This window comes from Thunnus albacares, chromosome 8 (genome assembly GCF_914725855.1).
Source record: "Thunnus albacares chromosome 8, fThuAlb1.1, whole genome shotgun sequence".
Classification (NCBI taxonomy): domain Eukaryota; kingdom Metazoa; phylum Chordata; class Actinopteri; order Scombriformes; family Scombridae; genus Thunnus; species Thunnus albacares.
This window is the reverse complement of record NC_058113.1, coordinates 33,663,609-33,681,954: the sequence shown is the minus strand read 5'-3', so window position 1 is coordinate 33,681,954 and position 18,346 is coordinate 33,663,609. Positions and strand designations below refer to the sequence as shown.

At 39.4% G+C, this 18,346-nt stretch overlaps 1 protein-coding gene across 4 annotated transcripts in view; it reads right to left on the bottom strand.

The window, feature by feature from the left end:
* Positions 1 to 3,782: 3,782 nt before the first annotated feature.
* pik3r4 (phosphoinositide-3-kinase, regulatory subunit 4) overlaps positions 3,783 to 18,346 on the bottom strand; it is a 29,859-nt gene continuing 15,295 nt past the window's right edge. For 3 of the 4 annotated variants that reach the window (XM_044358964.1, XM_044358962.1, XM_044358963.1), the window contains exons 11-22: positions 17,890 to 18,091; positions 14,576 to 14,596; positions 11,088 to 11,179; positions 9,760 to 9,982; positions 9,505 to 9,670; positions 8,691 to 8,855; positions 8,386 to 8,597; positions 7,144 to 7,275; positions 6,323 to 6,423; positions 5,582 to 5,670; positions 5,017 to 5,137; positions 3,783 to 4,189 (exon numbers count right to left, since the gene is read on the bottom strand). In XM_044358964.1, the coding sequence (XP_044214899.1) occupies positions 4,019 to 4,189; positions 5,017 to 5,137; positions 5,582 to 5,670; positions 6,323 to 6,423; positions 7,144 to 7,275; positions 8,386 to 8,597; positions 8,691 to 8,855; positions 9,505 to 9,670; positions 9,760 to 9,982; positions 11,088 to 11,179; positions 14,576 to 14,596; positions 17,890 to 18,091 (1,695 nt within the window). In that variant the 3' untranslated portion in view covers positions 3,783 to 4,018. The remainder of the gene's footprint in view (positions 4,190 to 5,016; positions 5,138 to 5,581; positions 5,671 to 6,322; positions 6,424 to 7,143; positions 7,276 to 8,385; positions 8,598 to 8,690; positions 8,856 to 9,504; positions 9,671 to 9,759; positions 9,983 to 11,087; positions 11,180 to 14,575; positions 14,597 to 17,889; positions 18,092 to 18,346) is intronic. The other variant, XM_044358965.1, reaches the window with a different exon arrangement.

Below are 18,346 nucleotides of genomic sequence, written 5' to 3'. Positions count from 1 at the left end.
AATTATTGTAAAATAAATGATAATAACACCAAACTTCATACAAAGTTTGTATATAATGTACTGTATGTATATAGCTCTTTCTGCTGTATCCTACAAAAATGAGCTGCATTCAACCCCCACACCAGTGGCGGCTGGTGACTCAAAAAATTGGGGAGGACAGGGGGAAAACCAACAAACCGCATCAAACTATATCATTGTCCCCCACCTGATGAAATCAGAGGGGTGGGGGGCAATTTTATATGCCAATAAAACAATTTGCTTTTTAAAAAAAAAGCCTGAGTGGTGTAAAGGCTGCTTCTTTAAAGACATTTAGCATATACATATTGTTTCTAAACAAAGAAGAGCTCATTTTAGCCATGGAGTGGTTCAGATGTGTGATTTTACCAACAAAGTGAAATTCAAATTTATAGTATTGTTCTATTGTGACAATAGATTTATGTTCTCATCAAAAACAGACAAGATGTCACATGATTTACACGTGTTTCCTGTATTTTCTTAGTATACAGAAATATATAAAGTACCACAAAGCTTATAATGTGATACAGGAACAGATCAGTGCTGAATACTAGAAAGACTGAACACTAAAAACATTCACAGATCTAAAAGTGTAGGTTCACATCAGAAAGTATTAATGCATGTATCAAATACATGACTTACACACTCTTATCTATGTGAAAGACATACAAAATATAGTCTACAAAGCTGACATGTTAACACCAGGAGTGCAACGGATCACAAAACTCACGGTTTGGCTCATATCACGGATTTGAGTCACAGATTGGATCATTTTTAGGATCAGCAAAAAAAAGGGGAGAGACAAATAAAACTTTGTTTTCTATTTATTCTGTAACACACTTACAACAAGAAACAGCAATGAACTTTTGCCCATGGTCTTAAATTAAAACATTCAAGACACACACACACATACATATATATATATATATATGTATGTGTGTGTGTGTGTGTAGTCCTCAATTAGCCTTTCAAAATAAGACTTTGCCCCAATTTTGGCCCCCGAACAAATGCTATCTCCACGAGGGTGTTAACGGTATCGGCTTCAACCTTTAATAGGTGACTTACGACACTATGCTGAAAAAAAGTTGTTAAAAACTTTGTAATAACTTAAACAGTTTGGATTTTATAAGCCCTCAAAGTTGCAGTGCCACATCACCCTTACAATGTAAAACAATGGAGAGGCGTGAACTTTGTGTCAAACAGAGGCTTCTGACGTGTAAACTATAAGTCTGACCACTTTGGCCAAAGTGATGGGATTTATGAGGAGATTTCACAAGAAGCGTACTCTAAAATCCTCCTCTCCAACTGCTCCTGGTGATGTCACTCCCTCAGTGCTCTGAAACATTCCGCAATACACACTCATTATAAAATCACAGGAGGAGCAAGAAAAGACTTTAAAACTCACACTCTAATATCTCAAAAACAATAAAAGATAGAAAAAACATGTAAATTCAAGATTTGTAGGTCAAAGTCTCATGACTCATTTAAAGTTCAAATGAAGTCTATATCTAAAATGTATCTTTAAAAAAAAGGTGTGGGTTCGCTCACACTCTCCATTCAAATATATGAGCATATTTCTGTGTCCAGCTGCAGTTACTTATTGTCTCTACACACACATTTCAATCAAATTTACAAAATAAAAGCACACCACACTTGTAAGGAATATCCCTCATTTTTAGCAAAATGATCTGATCCCGACGGATCAGAGTGTGAGGTCCCGACCAACGCTGCTTGCAGCTTTAATTTTGGGTGGTTTCACAATCTCTATAACTGAAGTGGTCTCTGGCACACACAAGTAAACACCAACACAGAAAGTCTCCAGCTGCTGTCCAGCCGAGTGCAGCCACATTTAGTGTCTCAGCTAGCGGGGAGAGCAGCAGCTCATCTCAACCTCCTCCACAGGCTGATTCAGGCAGGAAAACAGTCATCAGTAACTGTTTTTCTACCTGAATCAGCTTGTGCAGCTGCTGCTCTACGCTGTAAATGCGGCTCAGCTCAGCTGGACAGCCCCTGGACAACTTTGACTTTCTGTATCGGTCTTTATATATGAGCCCTCTGTCTTCTTATTGGTCAACATCAAGGAACACATCATAAAAGATGTCAAACTAGACAGGAAAATACAAAAATTCTGACATTAGATTCTTCATCGGGGCGTTGTGGGGCGTCCCAGACACCACATCACCTGTACATCGTTCCCGATGCTGGAAATTTGTTGGCGACAACAAAATTGTGTCAAAATGGGGCCGAATTCCTGCAGCCTGATCCCAGTGTAAGGTTGTTCACGTTGTTGACTCTCATATTTTGGATCCAACATGTACAGATGGATTTTAGAAGTTGACATTTGGAACAAGAAAAAACAGTGAAATCCTGGTACTATAGTCTGTTTCATGGTTTGTTAACGAAGCCTCCTGAGCAACTGGAAGTCATCGTGACGCAACTTCCTGAAGCTGACCAATCAAAATAGAGTGGGTTCATCAGGAGGCGGGGCCTTAAAGAGACAGGAGCTTAAACAGCCTGTGGTTGCTAAGGTGTTTCCATGTGTTGTTCACGTTGTCTACTCTCATATTTCAGATCTGATTCAGCTCCAACATGTACAGATGGATTTGAGGAGTTGACATTTGACCAATCAGAACAGAGAGTTTCAGACAGAGGCTGAACTGAGGGGCTGCATAAAGGACCAGTAGAAGATAAATAAGGAGTTTTTAACTGCAAATCATGCAGATATTCCAGTAGAAGATCCCTTCATAATGACCTTACAATGGAAGTGATGGAGGACAAAATCCACAGTCCTCCCTCTGTGTAAAAATGTATTTAAAAGTTTATCTGAAGCTAATATGAAGCTTCAGCGTCCAAATGAGTCAAATCAAGTAGATATCTTTCAACGTTACAGTCTTTTTAGTGCCAAAGTTCCTCTTTTTGTTACTATATTTCCACCTGCAGCTCAACAGGGAAACACTGTCTGAGGAAACACAAAGAGGGAATTTGATGCTAAAAAGACTGTAAATGTGTCAGATATCCACTTGATATGACTAACTCAGACTGATGAAGCTGAATAGAAGCTTCACACAGACTTTTAAATGACTGTGTGGACACACTGTGGATTTTATCCTCCATCACTTCCATTGAAAACACATTTGAAGGATCTTTTAATATCCAGTATGAACAGGAGGAATGATTACAGACACCTGACTGCTGGTTTAACACACTGGGAACTTTTTTCGTCCTGCAGGACAGATCACCCAGTTACTTATCATCAGGTCTTGAAATGACTGCGTATTATTTCACTGAATGAAAGGACACATTAAGAACATGTACACCAGCTGATTTTTGCTGCTGGTCAAAACAGCAGATTTTATTGAGCAGATGGACAAACAAGCAGCTCACATGGTTCATCTGCAGTTAGTAACATTTCTGCAACAAAAAAATGCTTCATTTGATATTTTGTACAAGTTTCTGATCAAACTATATTATTCAGATTTAAAATAACTTATGTACAAAATCTACTGCTGTAGACTGAAAGAAACAAAGAGACAGAGTGAATTCATTTGTGTTATTCAACGTTTTTAACGGCAAATAAAGAGTTTCAGAAAAACGACATGAATGTGTCAGTTTTAAAGTCAACAGGGCCTTTGTGCAGCGTCAGGCTGGTTATTTATTCACTTTTTATGTAATGACATCTCACCAAATACTCATATGAATATTCGTTGGCTTTGAATTAAACTGAGAACTGAAATACTTGATATCATGTTTTTTGGGGGTTTTTTTTATATGATCAGATTTGGTTCTTGTAAAATATTTTTTTAAATATGTGACTGCGGGACAAACACGAGGTGTTTAATTTGTCAATTAAAGCATAATTCTGGTGATTTTCTATATTTTCAAACCAACAATGAACTGATCTTCTAACAAGTATTGTGTGTGTATCAAAGCCAGATATATATCTGATTCCTCTGTGCCGTAGACCGCCGTGTTTTGTTTCCGCTCTTCTTCTTCTTCTTCTTCTTCACTTCCAGACCTTGACGATGCCGTCTCTGGACGAGGTGACAATGAAGCCTTGTGTGGTCTGGAAAGTGGCGATGTCAGTGATAATGTCATGGTGTCCGACGGGGAGGGATTCTGGGCCGCGGCGAGGCGAGTCCTCCACCACGCCGCTCTTCTGTTTACTGTGGATCTCCTGCAGTGACAGGAAGTGTTGTTTTTTTTACTTGTTTTTTTAACCTCACACTGACCCAGAGACGCCTGACAGGAAATACACAGTAAAGTCTAATCTGGGTTCTGGAATATTTCATGAATATACACGTCAGGTTTCATGGAAATCAGACCAGTAATCTTTGAGGTTTGTTACTCAAGACCAAACTGCTGTTAGACGGCTGTTTGTAATGATTTTAACAGATGAATCGTTCTAGGAAAATAATTACCGTCGTTATCTACTGGCAAATATTTTTTTTTGGAAAAGCGAGGAGAATGTCTCTCCAGATGTCAGCGTTGGTCAGTCCACCTCTCTTCTACTCGCTTTGTCGATCCTCTGCCCTCCTCTCTCTCCTCTGGCACATTTAGTGAAGCTTAATCTCCACAGACAGCTGTTTAAATTACACTAATCTCTCGCTGTTTATGTTCTTATCTTATTCACAGCCACCTTCCCGATGTGTAAAATACAACAGAAAGGCGAGACAGAACCGACCAACCTTCACCCTACAAGTTCTCTAAGGTTCAGATTACGAGAAGCTTCAGGTTACAGGTCAAAAAACTGGAAACACAATCATCCAAATCACAGTTCTTTCTAACTTGTAGTGACATTATTGAGGAGGCCGAACCTCTTAAAGAACAACTATACATTCATCTGAACTGTTATCTCTGTGTCTGAGGCCATTTTCCATCTTTAAAGCATCCAGGATTCAAACTCTGAGACACTCAGTTAACATACTGACTCTTACAGGTTATTCAGTTGATTGATTGATTGATTGATTGATTGATCCAGCAGCAGTGAGAGAGTGTGTGTACCTGTACGACTTCAGTTCCTTCGATGATCTTCCTGCTGTAGAGGACAGACGGGCAGTGCAGTGAGTCGTTGGCTCCTCCCGCCACGATGTACGACCTCTCAGGATACGCCAAGTCCCAGAACCTGAAAAACACACAACAATACTCATAACCTTTATTACACTGTTATTACTAGAATAAATGTATTCATGTTCTCATACAGCTCAAGAGTTATGATACAGTATCTGCTGTCTGACCTCATCTGCTGCTTTTGGCAGCCGGTAGATTTTTTTTTTTAAATTCATATCTCACTCTCATCTGTTTTTATTCAGTGAGGAGAATTTCCCCCGAATTTCACTAAGCAGCAGATGTTTTGACGCTGCGAGGAGTTCCTGTCAATCAGGGACTCATTAGTTGGAACTGTTTCTCCCTTCATTCTGGTACATAAGTCACAGTTACTGTTTTAAGAGTGTGTTTAAGTGTTTCTTTTACAAGTAGGAACACGGATTTAAGAAAATAATCTGTGTATTAATGTTTAATCTTGATTTTTATATAAATCATGGATTTAGGGAACTGTTTAGTTTCAGACCTGATCCTCATGTCAGAGCCAGCTGTAAGCAGCAGAGGATTCCCATCAGCAGGACTGCAGTAAATCCCATGAACACTGTGAGGAGACGGCTGAAAAACACACACACACACACACACACACACACACACACACACACACACACACACACACACACACACACACACACACACACACACACAGAAACAAGTAGTGAACACAACTCTGCTTTTAAGTTGATATGTTGAACTTGTTAACAAACAGTTGCTTATTTCCACATCCAGCTGTTACGGAGCAACATTATCATTCATGTGGAGTCGTGTTTCTGTCCACCTGGTGAATGTGAGTCCAGTATTCACTCTCTTTTAGCTTCTGTTTTTACTCTCTACCAACTCCTGAGGGAAATATCTGGCTCTTTAGCTGCTAAATGCTCCACTATGTTCACCAGCTAGTCTACAGCTAACTGTGTCTGTTTGGTGCTGAGCAGGTAGTGTACAGTGGCTTTTTACAGCTTTGTCTCTGAAAACGACACTATGAGACGCTGAGAGTGAACCAGAACAGTAAAGTTGCAGCCGGACAGATAAACAAAGAGCTGAAACTCACTATAAAGCTCCGTAAAGCCGAGAGGAGCTGCAGAGTCTCTGATAATTCTCTGTAGGTTCATCACCAAACACATTACTCACTGTATAGATCAGACTGAGGAGTTATAGAAATATAGATTATTAGTTACAATATAGTTATTTAGTTACATTTCATCACACCTACCTGCATCTCAGAAAGTGGAGGTGCAGAACTCGCCCACAGTGTGAATTTACGATCTCCGGTCTCCATGTCCCACATCGACACTTCATTGTTCCCCTGGACGGCTACACACATCCACACAGACACACAGATGTCAGGTTGATATGATGTTACTGACTGTCCACAAACACAGCTGAACCTCTTCACTTTGTTTCCAGTGTTTTTTTTCTCACTTGCAGTTGATACAGATGAATAACAGGTACATTTACTTTCAGAACCGTTGGTGTTCTACCCAAACACAATATCTCGGTATCTGTATTTTCAGTACCTCTTCTATAATCTACCTGATTTTTTTCCAATACTTGTGGGAGCAAATGGACAATCATGATAATGATTTGTCCACATGACGTACTGCTGTCTGAATTCTCATCAGGATAAAGTAAATTAAGTTTTCAATTATTTTTTAATTACTTTTACACATTCCTCCCACTGTGATGTAAAATTTCCTTCCTCTTCCGATTTCTCCTTTATCTGTCGTGTTTTAAACCTTTGTAATCCATTGGACAACTATGACCTGAATCTGACTTATATCTTATCAAAGTCCTCTGTTTTCTGTGTCACTGTAGTGTCGTATTTGTAAAAAAACCTAGAAAAGTTTTCTTAATGTTCCTTCAAAGAATTTTTAGGCCAATTTTTCATCTTATTGGGAATAAAATCTGAATCATACACTACCGATTTCATCAATTGTAAGGTTCTTTGGACATAATATTTAAATGTCAACATGTTAAATATACAGACAGACAGACAGAGAGAAATGTGAGATAATTCAGCCTTCGTCCTCTCACCAGCGATGACAGACGATTGGTAGAGCGGATGCATTAGCAGCCGTCTGATTCGTGCTCGTACAGGGTGGGAGTGGTTTGAGATTGGGAGCTGAAACCGCATATCCCAGCAGGCCATGGTGCCACTGCTCGTCCCTGAGGAGGAAACACAAGGATGGCTGTTTGGAAAACACAGTAACACATGTCCCGCCACTGTACTTGTTTAAAATGATGACAAATTTTAATTCCATCATGAACCATGTAAAGTGAAGTTTCCTAAATTTCTAATGTATGAGAGTCAGAATCCCATAATTTTCAATATATTTCATGAATTAGAGAATCCCCGGTTGTTACGAATCTTCAACTAGAAATTCCCCAATTTCTATTCAAGTATAAATAACGGTTAGACCAGCAGTCAGGTGTCTGTAATCATTCCTCCTGTTCATACTGGATATTAAAAGATCCTTCAAATGTGCTTTAATGGAAGTGATGGAGGCCAAAATCCACAGTGTGTCTCCAGCTCACTCACTGGTGCTCTCAGCTCTCTCTCTCTCTCTATCTCTATCTCATCTTTTTTTAAATGAGTCAGAAAGCCGACAGCAAAGTCTACTTTACTTTTAACGTTATCACACCAAGAGGAATGTCCTCCCTCGTCTTAGTAACGTCTTCATGTGCTCCCTCCTCATGGCAATTTACAGCTCCGCAGCAGCGTCGGGTTGTATTCAACCAGAAGTTGACTCTGGTTCAACTCTCTGGCTGCAGGCCTAGTGTGGGGCCACTGGGGCCAAAAACGCCCACAGCTGAAACGCATCACCGCCATTCAAATGAATGGGATGACTTTCCCGCACTGCCTGATTTGGTCTGAATACGGCCTGAGTCATATCAAGTGGATATCTACAACATTTACAGTCTTTTTTTTCTCTTTGTGTTTCCCTGAACAGTGTTTCCCTGTTGAGCTGTGGTGGGAGTAGAGTAACAAAAAGAGCAAATTGTAAGGTCATTATGAAGGGATCTTCTTATGAACAGGAGGAATGATTACAGCAAGAAAAACATGTTTCACTGTTCATTTGGGATCCTGACTGTTCTTTTAAGACACACTTGAAAAATTGTGAACACATCCTTTTTTTATCAGATTTTCACCAGTTTTTCTAATATTTTCTAAATAATTACTGACATATTTGCCAAAATAAAAATATATAACAGGAGTTTTCTCTGCTGCTACAACATAAAGACTTTATTATTAATCTGTTACTATCACACACAGACCGAGACAGAGCCAGCACTGGTGCATGTCGACGGTGAAGGAGGTGATGAGTCCGAGGCGGAGGTCGTGGCGAAGCGTCCAGGCGTTGGAGTTGGAGCGAAGGTCCCATCCGACCAGTGAGCCGTTGACGGTGGCGTACGCCAGCACGGACTGAGCGCCCGAGTTGAAATGGTGGATGTCGACCGCACAGCCGTCTTCCTGGAGATCCAGAGACCTGAGAGGAGCCGAAGACACCCAGAGACAATGAGACGAGTCACCGGTCAGACGTCAGGTACAGAGGTTTTAACTGTGGATGTGTTATGGTCACCTGGTCTGGAAGGGCTGGACTTTGGGGGATTTTGGTGGTTTATTGGCTTCGACTGCAAGCAGCTGGATGGATCCGTTGTCTGAGGCCACTGCCAAGTAATGTGACCCCTGACAGAAGGTCAACGTCTTCACATGGCCGCCGATACGAGAATAAGTCAACACCGACCTGGAGGCACAGAGATCAAACGCAACGGACCAGAAATAAATATGTGAGAATGAATGAAAAAAAAAGTGACTCACAGTCGCTGCTGAAATGTTTCACAATCGGAAGCTGGACTCCAAATGTGGGAGAATTGTGGGAAAAACTCAATGTTGTACAAATCCTTCAACATTTTTCACCAAATCTGAAGTGAATTATTCTGGTTTCCTTGAACATATGCACATATGAAGTCTGACACACACATGTGAAGGTGAACTTGCTGTAGATCAGAGTCAGTGTGATGATGAATTGCCTGGTTACAGTGGAAATAATCTGCTTCTGGTTTCCGCTTTGTGTCTTTAAAAAGGGAAATTCTAATTAAATTCAACCTGCAACTGGTTTTGTTCATCGTTTCAATCAGTTATGATGACATCATACCCACTGTGTTAACAAGATGACATCCCTTCAGGGAAGTCTGACAGAGAACAATCCTGGCGGGGCCCGTTTCAGCAAATTAGCAACATGAGATTGCTTCTTCTCCTTTTAATTTAAAAAAAAAATGCTATACTTGCAGCCCATGTGAGAGCATGTACCTTTGCAAGAGACAAATCATTTATGAAACTTGACTCTGCCGTCATGTGTGATCTGCATGCTCGGTGCAGTTTTAAAGACCCACCTGGTGGTTGTGGTCTTTCCCTCCATCTTCTGACTGTCCCAGACTTTGACGGTGCCGTCGTTGGACGCCGTGGCGAAGATGGAGTGTTCGTCCGAGACTCTGATGCGGTTCACGGCAGCTTTGTGTTCGTGGAGGTGGGCGACCAGCAGCCCTTTGGGGTGCCAACCTGAAAACACACATTTTACAGCTGTGTGAAGTCTCACCTGTCTGTCTGCATCCTGGAGTTGATCAGGTTACAGTATATGTTGACGTTACCTGGCGGAGGAGGACGACTCTCCCACTCGGCGCTCTCCATCATCTGTTTGGCCATGCGCTCGGCGCTGCATTGCTCCCTCTTTTGCTGCACCAACTGCTGCAGCTCAGCCTTGCAGGTGTTGAGGCGCCGCTGGTAGGCGGGGCCACTCGCCACTGACTGCAACACAGGCACCGACGGGGCCGCGGTGCTCTTCCTGATCTGACTCCCCGGACCATCAGCCACCTGAAAACCAGTCCAGTCAGTTCCCTCGAGAGAAGTAACACTTTGGATGGATGGAAAGTCACAGCTGTGGTCTTCACAGTTACCTCCATGTTTCACAGACGTGTTAGTCTCACATTTTACTTGGAAATGTCTCAAAATTGGATTCAAAGCCTCCTAGTTGTTTCTTTTAAACATCTGTAAATCAAAGAAATTATATAATTGCTGCGTCCATTGTAAGGGTAGAGAAGTGTCTTCTTTTTATTGTAGGGGTCCAAGCAGCTTTTTGAATGTGAATATTTGCTGTTTTCTTACTGTATCTTCTGTGATAGTACATTTAAATTTGGGGTTTTGGACTGCCGGTCAGGTTATCTGAACACTCTTTCACTTTTTTCTGACAATTCAATAAATATTCCACTAAAGTCCCTAAAAACATCAGACAGAAACTCTTCCTCGTTTGATTTTTGCTTCATTTTAATGTATTTACTTTTCTCTTTTAATGATTTGTTAGGTTTTGGGACTAAACAGCTGTTAGAGGACATGAGAGTTGCAACGATTAATTCCTCGATTAATCATTAATAGTTGATCAACAGAAAAATAACCAGCAACTATTTTAATAATTGATTGATTGTTTTAGTCAATTTTCAAGCAAAGATGCCAAACATGAGCTGGGTCCAGCTTCTCAAATGACAGAATTTCATGTTTTTCTTTGTCTTTTACGATAGTAAGACAACCGACACATCTCCTTTATAACGGTCGTTTTCTTATTAGTTTCTGACATTTTATAGCCAAAATGATGAATCAAGAAAGTAAGATTAATCAATGATAAAATAATCTTTAGTTGCACTCCTTTTCTACTTTTTAAAAAAACTTTAATTTACAGGTTTTGAGAGAATTTAGGCTTTTTGAGAGGAGTCAAGTCAGGTATCTCACACTCTCGAGACAACCCTGAAGAAAATCGCTCAGAAAATGTGAAAACAAACTAATTTAACACATTTAGGGTAAAACAGTGTTGGTGTGAATGTGCCTCTGGCGATACAGGATCAGGCCCAGACATACCTGAGCAACTGTAAACATCAAGTAAACCTAAACCACACCTGCAGCTGACACAGCAGAATGGAGGGATTACCGTGATGGGCTGGGCAGAAGACGGCTCCTGGGATCCAAACATGCTCTTCCACTCCTCGTTCATGGTGGAGTCCTGCTTTGTGTGCTTCCTCGCTGCAGGAAAAAAAACACAACAGGTAAATAAAAACAGGATGTTAGGCCTTTCTTATGCCACGATTAAAAAAAAGTCTAAATTTTTGACAACATGTTACACCACCATGTGCTGAACAGATGCTGGGAATTGCACGGCTGGTTATGATCGCACTGGAATTAATTTTCTGAAATCAAGAATGTACTGAAAAATGTTTTCTCCATTATAAAAAGAAGAGACAAAATAAACTGTTTAAGGCTGTACTGAAAAAGTTTTTTGTTAAAAGCACAACCATAGTCAAAATTTTTGGGGGGATTAAAGTGGTTGAAGAGTATTTTTCAATGGCAGTTTTTTTGACAGGAAAAAAATATCTTGCGGTGTTCCACAGGGTAGTTGACTGGGTCCACTTTTATTTTAAATTGTTATTTTAATGATTTACCATATGTTGTTAGAAAAGTCATGATGCATTTAGATTTTAAAAAAACCACAGGAGGGTAAATTCTATAAAAATTTGGTCACTTTTAATAAACCACTTTAACTAGACCAGAAACTGAAATATTAAGTATCATTATTACCATCTTTACTACTAATTACACATATATTCTTGTTAATTCCTCTTAATTATAGACACAGAATACAGACCCTCTATAGATACACCTATGTATTTACTGACAAAGGATATAGACTCTTTTTATTTATTTACTTTTCATTTTATTTTTTATTATTTTAAAATTCATTGCCATTTTCTTTTTCTCTGTTAGTATGAATTTAAATATCTGTGTATATTATATATTTGTATTGTTTGACATATATTGTTTATTATAAATTTAAAATTTTACATTTAATAGTAGAGAGTTGTGTTTTCAGAGTTTACTGTTAAAAGCACAATAAAAACTGTGCTAAAAAAAATAAATGCTGATTTCCTTTACAATAAAAATTGACGAATCTCACATTAGTTATTACTTTTAATTGTTGCTGTTTGGATACTTTTTTGATTATTTCTACTTTCTTACAGTTATTTATTTTGACAATTTAGTTTTTAAGGTAAGTTTGTATTGTCTGCATTTACATATGTTGAGTTATTGTTATATTTTACTGATTAATGTGATTTTAAATTGTTGTTTTATTGTTGCTGTTGTTGTGTGGACTCCAGGAACCACTTGTGTGGAAGCTGATGGGAATCCAAATAAAGAATGATACAGTTAGATTGTCTGTGTGTGTTTGAGCAAAATGTAAGAAATAAAAGGAACTCCTCTTGAAATACTTGAAGCTAACACACCTCAACAAAAAATTCAGTTTCAGGACTCAACATGTTTTGCAGTGGGCAGTTAATCTGAAGACTGTCAGATATTTGGAGAACACAAAGATAAAGTGATTAATGTGAGTGATTAGAGGAGTTTCCCCCCGGGCTCTTTTTCTTTCAAATTGCTTGGCAAGACAGCAGACGGCAGTAATTACCTCAGACATCTGGAACACAGAGTTAGTTGTAATTTGGTTCATGGAGATACACAGAGCGTGAATTCAAAGGCTCCACAAAAGACGTTATCTGAGATTAACACATGAACCAAGTGGAGATACAAATGATGACTAATCTGTCTTGTTTCTATAGGAGCTTTAACAATACATACTGCCTTTAAATGTCTCGCTAACAAGAAAACAGAAGAACCAGAGGCTCTGGACACAACAGAATACGGATATAACAGAACATATAAACCCTGAAGGGAGTTTCTCCATGAACACTGAGTCTTTATTATCACTGTTGATTAATCTGCATATTAGTTTCCTGATTACTTGTTTAATCTGTGATATCTGTGTATATAGTCAAACTCCCTCATTTCAAAGGCTGGAACCAGTGAACTTTTTGAATTATTGCTTTAAAAAAATACAATTAATAAATTATCAATCTTCAAATTATCAATTGTTGCAGATTAATTTTTTGCTGATTGATGAATTGATTCATAGTTTCAGTTCTGGTCTTTGTTTTTGCAAAAAAAAGTGCTATTTAAAGAAAAATCCAAAAACACATGAATTTTAGTCTGTTGAGGTCACATTCAGTCAAACATATCTGTTGATTTAATTAATTCAAATATTTGGAAGATACAAATCAGAAAATGAATTAACTTATATTTCAATTATGATTTCTAACAGATAAAGAGGAACCCGAACAGCCACTCGTAGTTTAGGAAGGAAAGAATAATAATAAGTAAAATTATCGAATGATGTTCCTGTGCGGTGATCTTACAGTGCAGCTGATTGTTTATTGAAAGGTAATATATCAATCCTACAAAGACTTTCATTAGAGGAGGACAACCTAATAACAGAGGAGGCCTAATGATGGTGATTGATGATCAGTCTGATCATCAATCACTGTGATCCTGAGCAACTGCTGGACGGACGTCAACAAGTTTTACTTTTACTCTGCCTCGTGGACAATTCCGATTGGTTTTAATGACCCCATGACCCCATAACCCCATGACCTTCTTATTGTGTCACACTCGTTACAAATTTTACATCCTAAGTAATCTCATTGAGATCAAGATCCTGTTTGCAAGACAGACCTGAGTATTAAGTTGTATTAAAGTAGAGCCAGCAGCATGAGAATAAGATATTTTCAAAGCTCTGAAGGCCCGACGTGACATATATTTAGTTTATTGGCTAGTATGAAGAGGAGGAATGATAACAGCAAGGAAAACCTGTTTCAATATTTGTTTCGGCCCCTGAATATTGTTTTAACACAGATTTGGAAAAACTGAGAAGCCGTCCCTTAATAAGAGAGACGCCGAAAAAATAGCAAGAAACAAAAGAAAATAAAAGAAACAAGAAAAGAAAGCAAACAGAAGCAATCGAATGATTCAAGCACTGAAAAGAAAGCAAAAGATACAAGGTAAAATAACAATCAAAAATAAATACAGAAAAAAACTGAGATCATTTGAATCTTAACTCCCATAACATTTTAACGTCACATCTCAGTTAGAGGATTCAGAAAACAAACCCACACACCGTGAGGACGCAACTGTTAGCGCTGACACACAAACAGATTAGATACTTTAGTAAAGTTGACTCGGCAGTTTGTAGCGTTGTCTTTCAGACTCTGCGGTTATGGGACATGTTAGACATTAAAAAGGTCCCATGAAACAGCTTTGCCATCATAAATCTTCTGCAGTTTGAAGCTTCATGAATGAAGACCTGCAGCTTTAAAGCACGAGTGCAAAATAAAACAAATTCCAATTTTAAAATATGCAAAAATGCATTTGTTGACGGGATTTTATCATGCAATAAGATAGTGGGCCACTGTGGTGGAAGCATGAGGTCAAAACACGGAGGAAGAATTTTTAATTTCATGGGACCTTGAACAGTTTGTTACTTTCACAGCAAGCGTGCAAATCACTTCAAACTAAAATCACATGAAAACAGTGTACCAGATGCTGCAGCGATGGACTCTGAAATGAATAAAAACAAAATTTTAATATGAAACAGAGAGAGGAGGCAGATCGACTCTGGTTTAAACTAGTTTGTATTTAAGATAAGATAAGATGACACTTTCATTGATCTCCCGAGGGAGGAAATTCCTGGCGTCACAGCACCAAAGACAGACAAGCAAGATAAAAGTAACCATGTAGCCGTCAACAAGAAGATAAAGTGCATGTCATGAGATAAAATAGTAATAAAAACTGTACAACACAATATAAGCTATACTCGCTTCAAAGTGACCAGGTGGTGGGGGGGGGGGGGCAAGGTCCATGAAAGGGTGAGGGAGGGGTAGTTGCACTGTTGTACGGTCTGATGGCTGTTAGCACAAAGGAACGCATGAACCACATTTGATAAACAGCAGTTTGCTGACTTAACAATCTCAACTAAAAGGTCTGCTGAGTAGCTGAGATTTCAGCTGCATCTCAGTCTTCTACGTGTCATGTGATGACAGCAGAGTCTGAGTGCAGGACTTCAGTCGAGTGGAAACTTGTGGTTGTGCAGTGTTGCTTGAAAGTTTGTGCGTAAATATGACCTAAAACCGTAATCGGATATTCACACAAGTCCTAATACTAGATAAAGTGGATCCAATAAAACAAAGGAGACAAAAAAAAACAACAACTTTTTCATTTATTTATTGAGGAAAATAATTAAATCTTACATAATTGTGGGAGGCAAAAGTATGCTTTCAGTAACTGGTGTGATCTTTTGCAGCAATAACTGTTAACCAGCTGTGCACATCAGCTCGGAGGAATTTTATCCCCGTTCCTACCTCAACATTTTCTTATAGAATTTGCTGGTACAACTCAGAACTCACAGCTCCTTCAATGATTGCAAGCTGTACTGGTTCAGAGGCAGCAAAGCAGCCCAAACCATGATACCACCACCACCACCATGTTTCACAGATGAGGTAAGGAAGGTTCTAATGCTGGAATGCAGTGTTTGCTCATCGCCAAACAGAACGCTCATTCAAGCCAAAAGGTTTGATTTTGGCTTGATTTTGAGCAAACTGTAGACAACAGCTATGTTCTGTTTGGAGAGAAGTGTCTTTTCTTCCTTGTAACTCTGCCACACACACCATTGATGTTCAATGTTCTCCTGATGGTGGACTCATGAACATTGACTGGAGCCACTGCAAGAGAGACCTTTAGTTTCCTAGACGTTACCCTGTGGTCCTTATGGCCTCCTGGAGTATTACACGCCTGCTCTTGGTGTGATCTTTGTTGTTCAACCACTCCTGGGGAGGGTAACAATGGTGTTGGATGTCTTCGATTTTTACGCGATCTGCCTGACAGTCGACTGATGGAGTCCAAACTCTTTAGAAATGGTTTTGTAACCTTTTCCAGCCTTGTGAGCATCAACAACTCTTCTTCTATGGTTCTCAGAAATCTCCTTTGTTTGAGCCACTTCCACAAACCTGTGTTTGATAGTGAAGACCCAGATTTCTCTTCTTTAAATAAAGCAGGGCCTCCCGGACTCACACTGGATTGTCATCCCAGTCAACGAGCTGTCACATGTGCTGTCATGATGGCTTCCCTCTCTTCATCCTCCTCTTCCTCCTCACTGACAGATGCTCTGCTCTGTGTCGGAGGATCCTCTTTGATTTTGCTCAAATGATGCTGTTAAAACTTCAAACTGAGATGCTGCTTTTATGTAATCACAGTTTCATGCCGATGAAGACCTTTAAATGCAGGCGAAAGCTCCTTAAAGCCGGACCTTTGAGTTGAGATGATCTTTTCACACATATTATTCCCGAGGTCCAGAATGACTTTCTTATGCTTCTGTTTTGTTTAACTTTAAATGTTTAGCTTCACAGTTTCAAACAGATGACATCAACTGTTACCAAGACAATACACTGTTTACAAGTTAAAAACAACAACAACAACAACAAACAACAAATCTCCCTTTGATGGATCTATTTATAACTGAAACACCAACTGAAAACTAATTTGGAGACAAAATGGAAACAAAACTCTGTGGTTATATAAGGCTGATAGTTTCGCTTTCTGCATGACCTCAGATGACTTTCTGGGTTCCTGTCTCTGGATCTCAGGTCCTTATTAAACCCTCTGGGTGGGAACCATTCTGTTTCTGGCTGACTGACTTTGTGCTGACAGGAGCGTGTTTAAAGCTTTTATTTATTTCTTTATTTGTAATTGAGGTTGTTGCACTTTTTCAAACCCATAAACTTTCTGCTGCTCTGTGCAGGATTTTTTTGTAAACAAATTTCTGTTTACAGTCAGTGTTTCTCATCAAAACACAAAGTGTGTTCACAAACATGATAAAAGCATTTCTGCTCTTCAAAAAGTAGCAGAATGTTTTAAATGCTGTGTTCTTCACATCCATGTTTGATGGCTTGCATTCTTCTTCTTCACTGCCTTTGATGACACGGTACCGCCACCGACTGTCCATCAGAGGAACAGCATGACAAAAAGAGAAACTCAAGTCACAGACTGATATCGCTCCAGAGCGCTTCTAGTGGACCAAGACCTGACAGGAGATCTGTCAACTGTTTGTTAGAACTTGAAGTTTTATGTTTGTAGTTTGGTCATCATTTCTATTGGTTGTTTTCATTTCAAACTGGTTTATTCATGTTCACAAGTACGTTGTTGACTTTCACCATGTGTCTTACACACCTTGGCAACACACACACACACACCACACACACACACTTTAAACATAAAACAAGTACCTGCCTTCTAAGTTTGGTTTTTTTAAATCTACAGTGTTTTAGGTTATTTTACTATCCAGGGACGCAGAGTTGTGTATTATATATATATAGATATATATTTATTGTGTGTTCTTTTTTGCTCATATGTATGTTTACTTGCACTGGACCCTGTAGAGACGACGTTTTCATCTACTATATGTGTGAACTCATGTGTGGTTGAGTGACAAATAAACTTGAACTTGACTGTTTTACTGATTTTTTTTTTAAAATGAATTGGCTAAAGGCCAATGAAAAAAAAAATCAGTTATTTGAAATTTAGGTTGAACCAACACTTTAAAAAATAACGATAAATTCCTATCTGACATTGCCAGAAGGTAACGTAATGAGTCAAAAAATGATTAAAAGATCAGACAATGTATAGTCAGGAAATGAAGGAAAGCAAGAAACAAATGCAGAGGATGAAATTCACCAGTGTTTTTGTCATCAATTAAAGTTCTGTTAATCAACTCATTGATGAATGAATAGTCTATAGTTTCTCTGCAACACTGACAAAAGTCTTACGAACTATTAACCCAAATAAAGACTGCTGATTACCTCTCTTATCCTCGGCCTCGGCTTTGGGTTTGACCAGGTCGACCTGGCGGCCGGTGATGCCGAGCATCGCCAGGTCGATGACACCGGTGTGGGTCGCCTCTCCCAGGTGACTCTGCTCGCCCATGTTGGCTTTGGCCTTGTTGGATTTCAGCATGAAGTCTTTGAGCGCCAGCAGCTTGTCCTCCTCCGCCTCGGTCATCCCCTGAACAGCGCAGGACAGGAAACAAGAACGAGTGAACGAGGCCGTCTGGCTCCAGATGGAGGCGACCGCAACATGACCGGAAACTAAAAGATTGATTTGTGTTTTTCGACAAGATTCAGGGTCAAAGCAGTTCACAGATATAGTTTTGAACATAGTGAGTTTGGCCGACAGCATGTGAGGTTCTGCCTACACTAACAACGCTTTGTGTGTTTAACAGTCACATTACATGATCTGTGTTTTTATTTCACTGCAATA